Raw genomic sequence first — 7,911 nt, 5'->3', positions numbered from 1 at the left:
CAAATACAACCCGAGAGCCAGTACTCCAGTTACCTTCAAGATTATGAGAAACCATTAATTTGGCTACCAACCTTTCAACACAAGACTTGGCCCAAAAAGCTTTCATGCTATTCAACAATGCAGAGGCCAGTTTACACTGTTAAGGAGAACCTTTATTTTTAAGACCATTAAAATAAATACTATACAGAATCCAATGTAAAAAAAAAACTTAATACACGGTTTCTGTCTCAAAAAGGTCAACAACTCCATATATTCATCTTAAAAAATAGCACTGACCGTACACCCCAAAAACAATGCTTCTCCTAAACCAGACACCACACCCCATGAAGAAAAGCGTAAATAGGGAGGGCGAGAAATCTCCATATACACTCAATCATGGGTAGTTTGGTCCTTAAATTTCAGAAACCCAGCCTGCCCCCGTCTTGGCAAGGTAGGTTACAAAAATTACCCCGACTTCCAGTCAAATTCTGTGTGAAAATAAACAATATTGTGAATGAAGAAAAGATGAAAATCCAGAAAGACAGGCTATAGTCTCCACAGAACTCACCGTTGTTTTCGCTTCCAAACACTTGTGGCCGCCAGTCTTCAAGTAAATGCTACTGGACAAGTGACTTTACAAGTCAAGCAGTATGTACAATAGCAAAAAAAAAAAAATATAATTAAAAAAAAAAAAAAAAGTCATGAAACGGCATTAAAAGGATCAAAATGGTAAACAACTCATCCATGAATGATTTTACTATACAGGTCTTTTTATTGAATATGCCCTGTGTACTCTAGAACCCCCCAAAACCTGTTCTTAACATGACCATAGATGCTTTAAGTACACTGAAGCTTGTTAAATACTGATTTGGTCAAATAGAGCATGTCCAATTTTCTGTATGTGGAAAGTCTAAACCCAATTCCAGTCGAGCCAACAGTCTACAAGTAACTACCAGTGCAGTACCTGGTGATGCAGTCGGGGTACAACCCACAGACACATTTCACAATAGTGTAGGTTTTCACTTTGAAAGTTACCAATTAAAACATTGTCAGAGCAAGGATCCTTCAAGAATACACTTGTTTGCACTACTGAGAACTAGTTCCAAATTTGCTAATCTTGCAGACCTTCAATTTGGAAAATGTTCAAATGAATGTTTAAAGTATTTAGGTGGCGATATAGAGCATCACTATAGAGAGCAGATTAAATTGTCAGCAATTCATCCTTCCACGATGGCCAAAACTATTTCAAAAGATTAGGAAGAAGAACTGCAATCTTCTTTCCTGTAGAGTGTAGTCATGGTTCAGATCATAAAGTAATGAGGTTCAATTTCTAAAATAAGCAGGGGGGGCAGCGTAAAGGGCATGTGGACTCTTCTAGATAAGATCAGCCACATTCATGGGCATCTCCTCGACGGTGGTGTTGTAGAAGGTCTCAATGTCCCTTAGGGTTCGCTTGTCATCTTCAGTCACCATGTTGATGGCTACTCCCTTCCTGCCGAAACGACCTCCTCGTCCAATCCTGAACGCAAGAAGTAAAAGAATTTCATTAAGGAAAGAACATCTGGTAGTTTCAACAGCAAATGCAACTGAATACTCAGTCTTGTAAACTCTACAATATATTAAAATATAGAATTCGTCACATGTCAAAAATCACAGATTTGAGCACAGTACTTCCCAGAACTATTAATAGGCATTTGAAGCTGGATAGGTTTGTGCGATACATACACCACATACAGACGGATTAGGAATTAGTTGCAAAGACAGTGGTCCTTAGGTTTGATACTAACTTGGTCAAAAAATAACCTCTCATGACAGGAACAGATAAAGTCCATTTGGCTTTTATCCATTACTAGGGGCCGCTTTGAGTCTTTTATAATAACTTTTAGGTTAGAAGTGGCTGATAACCCTTTTTTAAGAAAAGACTTCAAAGAAAATGTTGCTAATTGGAATTTGATACTGGCACTCATTTTGTTACCTGTGAATGTAGTTTTCCCTGTTGGTTGGCAGGTCATAGTTGATGACTAGGGACACTTGCTGGACATCAATACCTCTGGCCTGAAGTAAAGAAAAGAAGAAAAGACCATTAGTTACAAAGCCAGTCATTCAACAAATCCAAGTAAAACCCCTTGTTTTTAGGCCTTCCTTCAGACTATATGGGCTATTTTACTTACTTAACTGGACAATGGCATTATTGTTCACACCAATACCTTCGGTTTTAGAAAAATCGAGTTCCAAGTCCAGCTTAATTTAAAATAAAGAGTTACTTTTAAAAGTTATGCTCATTCTAAATAGTGTTATCTGCCAATTAGTAGTGAGTCAGGGATTTGAGCCCAGCCACTGTGGAGGGCAGATTTGTTTCTCTACCATGGAACATTCTGTCCTTCACCAACACTACAGTTGGGAGGAGAGGGATCCTGGACTGCATTCAGCCTTAATCTTAAAAGTAAACATGCTAGTCTAGGTATTTCTTAAGGTGCACTGTGCCCCTCCACTCCAAAGGAACAGTCATGACATAGCTCAAGATATCTTCGAAGCGTATACTTGCGAAAACGTCTACTGATTTACTCCGCATTGACGGAGCATGTTTCTTATACATACCAGCAGGTCAGTGGTGATAAGGACTCGACTGGAGCCGGAGCGGAACTCCCTCATGATCAAGTCTCTCTCCTTCTGGTCCATGTCACCGTGCTGAGAAACAAGATGGTAGAATACAGGGTGAGAAAACATCAAAATGAAGACCAACTTTAGTTATCTTGAATGTACACAACGCTTGTCTCCTATGCGAATAATCTCAAATGTGTGTAGTGCACAGCAGAAAATATAAATTACAGAAAATTATGCTTTGTGACATACCAGCAACAGTACAACTTTCACAAAATCTGTAGAATGCCAGGCTGTGAAAACAGCAATTGAGGGGAAACTTTTGATGCATGCTCTTGCATTTTTTCTTCAGGACAAGGATAAAAAAAAAAACAGACATGCCACCTCTGCGTTATTGTCCAAACCAATACCTTCTGTTTTAGAAAAATAAGTCCAGCTTAATTTAAAATAAAGAGTTACTATTAAAAGTAAAGCACAGTCTTAATAGTGTGATCTGCCAATTAGTAGTGAGTCAGGGATTTGAGCCCAGCCACTGTGGAGGGCAGATTTGTTTCTCTACCATGGAACATTCTGTCCTTCACCAACACTACAGTTGGGAGGAGAGGGATCCTGGACTGCATTCAGCCTTAATCTTAAAAGTAAACATGCTAGTCTAGGTATTACTTAAGGTGGACTGTGCATCCTCAAAAGGGACAGTCATGTCACCTCTGTACAACACATGCAGGCTAACAGCACAACAATGGCGAAAACATACTTGCAACACCAAGTGGTTATTACACATACTAATTGTATTGTTTTGAATATTTGAATTATAATAGACAACTATTTATTCCAACAGCACTCAAGTGAATGTAGAAATGCCTTGTACAGGCTCTTACCAGAGCAGACACAGTGAAGTCTCTGGCATGCATCTTCTCAGTGAGCCAGTCTACTTTCCTCCTTGTGTTGATGAAGATGACAGCTTGTGTGATGGTCAGGGTTTCGTACAAGTCACACAGCGTGTCCAGCTTCCACTCCTAAGGAACATCATAAGGTTAAACAAAAAAAAAAAAAAACTCCTTTCTGTACACAGCAGATCCTCAATTTCATGTTTATTGCAGAGCTTGCATACAAGAAAGAAGTTTTCACCTCTTTCTCCACATTGATGTAGAACTGGCGGATACCCTCAAGGGTCAGCTCCTCTTTCTTCACCAAGATTCGGACAGGCTCACGCATGAATTTCTTTGTGACCTCCAACACATCAGTTGGCATTGTGGCCGACAGAAGAACAACCTGCAAAACAAAGACAACCAATTAAATCCAGATTTGGCTCGACCGGATGAAAAATATCATGCAACTTAGCCAGCCTGAATGACGGGTGGAGAGGGTTACTGATTATTTTTTTTCCCCCTGCCTCAGGAAGACTGGGAATTTTGTTTTGGTGGGCCATCAGTCAACCAGCAGCAGAGTGCCTTAAATTATTATGTGGGGTGTTTGGTCTTACCTGCGTGTTGCTTGAAAGTTTCTGGAAAATCTCATAGATCTGGTCCTTAAATCCTCGACTAAGCATCTCATCAGCCTCATCCAACACAAACATTTTGATGTTCTTCGAAGCTGCAAAAAAAAAAAAAAAAGAGGCAACAAATTCATGAATTCGCTTGTATACTTCTGGCTATGACTGCAATCAATCATCTGTAATCATGAGCTACTTCGATCTGGCTGTATTCAGAAGTTAAGTATGATCATGTCTCTGAAACTCTGCTGCCCTGAGGATTCAAGTCTGCAGAACGCTGACAAGACCAACAACACACCAGGAGTAACAGAGTCATATGACACGCATGGATTTCATCACTATACAGCATTTCTGAATCTCTTATGTAGTGTAGCAGTATGCATTGGGGCTGAAAAACATAATCTGAAAAGCACTAAACTGGAGTGCAGGGGTCCAGAAACCATTTGCCATCATTGGGTGTCGTTTAGGACTTACACAGGTTTTTGCGAGTCAACATGTCGAAGACACGGCCAGGGGTTCCCACTACAATGTGAGGGGCTTCAGCCTGCAGCTTCTGGACTTCACTGCGAATGTTGGTCCCTCCGATACAGGCATAGCAATTGGCTCCCATGTAGTCCCCCAGGGCTAGCACCACCTTCTGGATCTAGTTAAAGATGCAAGAAACAGTCTATTGATGCATATTTTAAACCATGAATAAAGTAAACACATTTATGCGGGATTTTGTCTGAGATTAATGAAATTAACCAGTTGGCATGTTTGCTGCAAATATGAATGATTTATAAAAACTGGTTGTAGCATAAAGTAAAGTTTAATTTGTGAGGATAATGCTTAAAAGTTGCTGTATTCAAAGGAAGTGAGTCGCAATGTCTAATTTTCTGATCAAGAAAATTATAGATCATTTAGGGGGATCGGCATTGAGGGGGAGATGCTCACTGTTCCCTCAAGTTCTGGCAACATCATAAAGAAGCTTTTAACTATACCAAGCCTAATGATATTAAGTATCCAATCTGAACCTATGACCAATTTCATGCACAAAAAGCGAGATTGTGATTGCGAGATCATACCTGCTGAGCCAGCTCCCTAGTGGGAGCCAGGACCAGAGCTTGAGTGCATTTTTGCTCCACATCAATCTGCTGAAGGATGGATATGGCAAAGGTGGCAGTCTTACCAGTTCCAGACTGTGCCTGAGCAATCACATCATAACCTAATGGGAGGGGCGGATAAAAGAAAAGGTTATAAGTATATATATCTGAACAGTTTAACCTTAAATTACTTCTAGGGCTGCCACCTAAACATAATATAGTACCAACTGACTTAGGTGATAGCTCAACTTGTTCTGTGCTAATAGATTCTGGTACTCTTGTTTGAACTAATAAATAAGATCAATGATTATTGTTGATCATTGACATAGATGTGACATTACATGATTGAATACTGACCTGTTAATGTACAGCATGCAAGTGCAATAAATACAACTTTAACCAGATACAGAAGTACAAGTTTATTAAATAAATCTATTAAATAATTATGTATTTCTAAAAAAGTACCATCAACTTACACTTGATACAAGGCATAATGGCTCTCTGCTGAATAGCGGAAGGCTTCTCAAAACCGTAGGCATAAATTCCCCTGAGCAGAGCCTCACACAGGTGCATGTCATCAAAGCTGTCCACGATCTCATTCCAGTTGCTCTGAAGAGGTAATGCAAAGGGTAAACGACATTAACATGCAAAATTCCTTCCTCGGGTTGTATTTATAAGTGCATTATATACTTTAGAACCGTTCATTTTATGCTTTAGGATTAAAAAAGCTATCAAGCTCTTCCTTAGGATATCTTGAAATGATTTTAGGTTTGGGTATTTCAGACTCACCTCAATGATCCCATCTGGTTCCATGCCCTCTGGGCCATTGTCTCTGTGGACGACCAAACAAAGAGTCATGTATTAATAGTTTCATATCACACAGATAACATAAAAACTGAAAGACAATTATTCCAAGAATGCTGACTAACAATGTGATGATTTTGGGAGGAAATAACGGTGGCCAAAATCTAGCTACATTCGTTATAATCGAGCACTGCAACAGTTTCCTGCGTATGGTGGCATGCATCATCAATAAGCAATATCCAAATTCCTGATCCTATTCCCAAACACGGCATGAGAACCCATGATAAGGATTCTAGTTAACGGATCCAGAAACTAAACGCCTTCCCTGAAGTCCGCCATTTCTATTACTTCAATTCAAGATGGAGGTTTCTCCGCCGAAGGCCGAGATCGTTGGAAGCGACTAAAGTCTCAATCTTCCAGCCTCCATATTTAGCACCAAACCATACTGGATTGCGAGTTTTAACCGTGGTTTTCGCACAAAGGGTGTGCCAATATTTAAAAACTGCTCAGCTAGCATTAGCTCCAAACCGCTACATCCACAACCAGCAGGCCCGACCCGTTTTCGCAGGCCTTTTAATGGCATCGTCGGGTGAAAGTTGTCAGTTAACGAGAGCAACCGTCGACACAACCCAGCAGTTTGTTCCCCGGCGACAGCACGTCACCAATGGTAGTATACAGGGGAACGGCCACTCCTCGTATTTAGAGGCCTACGCTACCGTCGGAGCAGCCGGCTAACACTGCCTCGACCATGTGCGCCGGTCGAACAAGAAGAACAATTATCTCTGCCTGTGGACCGCGATAATTCATCCTCGTACACCGGGGCTGTACAGGCCCAATACGACTTTTCATCGAGCTTAAGAAATGTAATTACGGAGCCATCGGGGGGGGGGGGGGGGGGGGGAATTGCATTGTCGAGGCCTTGCTCAAAGTTATATCACGTGCTACCCAAGGAGCCGACTGCCATTTCGGCCATTTTTATAACGCTACGTTAAAGGCAGTTGGCGACAATTCCTGCCGTTAAAACCAACGGCCAGTATATACTGGCGGAAGCAACACACTTGTACTCGAATGTACATACTAACATCTATGGCTGAACGTATCGCAGCTGGCTTGTGTGGAATGCGACCGCTTACACGGCAACGCTAGCCGGAGGCCTTCAAGTTAGTCGAGCACAGAACCGCCCGAACGAATCCTTTAAAGTCTGCGTCACGAAAAGTCTCGATAATACACTGCGACACACCGACACTAACACGTTAAACACACTCGGGAACAGCGCAGTGTAACAAGTACATGACGTCGCTTACCTATGTTCACTTTCAGCCGACATTATTCCAAAGAAAGAAATTGCGGCAGAAATGTCTTATATACCTTGACAACGCACAAAGACGCTCTCTCATTGCAACACATCGCCGTCATTTAACCCAACTCCCGCCCAGCGAGACTTGTGATTGGCCGATTGGGACGTCACATTAAAGGTAGGCCGAACCTAGCGCCTTCATACGTACAGGTTTGTCTCACTCGTAGCATGGCACAAGGGCGGAGTTAACATTTTATAGGAGAAACGGCAAGATGGCGTTAAGTCCCTCTCAGCCGGGCGGCCCCGGGACACTGTTTCCAGCCCCCCCCGCATCAGTTGAGCCATCAGCACGGACAAAGGGCCGGTCCCCGGGGGTTACGTTTCTCTACTGCTTTACTGGGAAACAATATTTCACTTTACTGTGTAGCAAATCAGAGAATGGAAAATTACAGCAGGCACATATTTCACATCAAGTGATGTAATGATGAGTCACACTCATAGACTGTGTCACACTCTAGTCATGTCCCATTACATCGTTGTTTCATACTGGAATTCATTTCAACCACATTGATGGTCATATAATGAAGTGCTGATAAACTCCTTATAAAACAAGACAATGTCAGTGGATTGTTTCTAAGCATGTTGGTGAGTACTAA

At 41.5% G+C, this 7,911-nt stretch overlaps 1 protein-coding gene and 1 non-coding gene across 2 annotated transcripts; both read right to left on the bottom strand.

Annotated features, from left to right (window-relative positions):
- Nucleotides 1–728: 728 nt before the first annotated feature.
- Nucleotides 729–7,379, bottom strand: eif4a1a (eukaryotic translation initiation factor 4A1A). Its single transcript, XM_062383654.1, has 11 exons — nucleotides 7,263–7,379; nucleotides 5,944–5,986; nucleotides 5,631–5,763; nucleotides 5,137–5,276; nucleotides 4,547–4,715; nucleotides 4,064–4,173; nucleotides 3,709–3,852; nucleotides 3,459–3,596; nucleotides 2,578–2,667; nucleotides 1,955–2,034; nucleotides 729–1,498 (listed from the first exon to the last, which is right to left on the bottom strand). Exons 1-11 carry the CDS (start codon nucleotides 7,283–7,285, stop codon nucleotides 1,354–1,356), a joined length of 1,215 nt encoding a protein of 404 aa, XP_062239638.1. The 5' UTR covers nucleotides 7,286–7,379; the 3' UTR covers nucleotides 729–1,353.
- LOC133950378 (small nucleolar RNA SNORD10) lies at nucleotides 4,280–4,417 on the bottom strand. The gene has a single exon (XR_009920265.1). It is a non-coding gene; the product is annotated as a small nucleolar RNA SNORD10 (small nucleolar RNA).
- Nucleotides 7,380–7,911: the final 532 nt, after the last annotated feature.

Source organism: Platichthys flesus, chromosome 24 (assembly GCF_949316205.1).
Source record: "Platichthys flesus chromosome 24, fPlaFle2.1, whole genome shotgun sequence".
Lineage (NCBI taxonomy): Eukaryota > Metazoa > Chordata > Actinopteri > Pleuronectiformes > Pleuronectidae > Platichthys > Platichthys flesus.
Note: the sequence above shows the minus strand (reverse complement) of the source record. Positions and strands in the feature narration are given on the sequence as shown.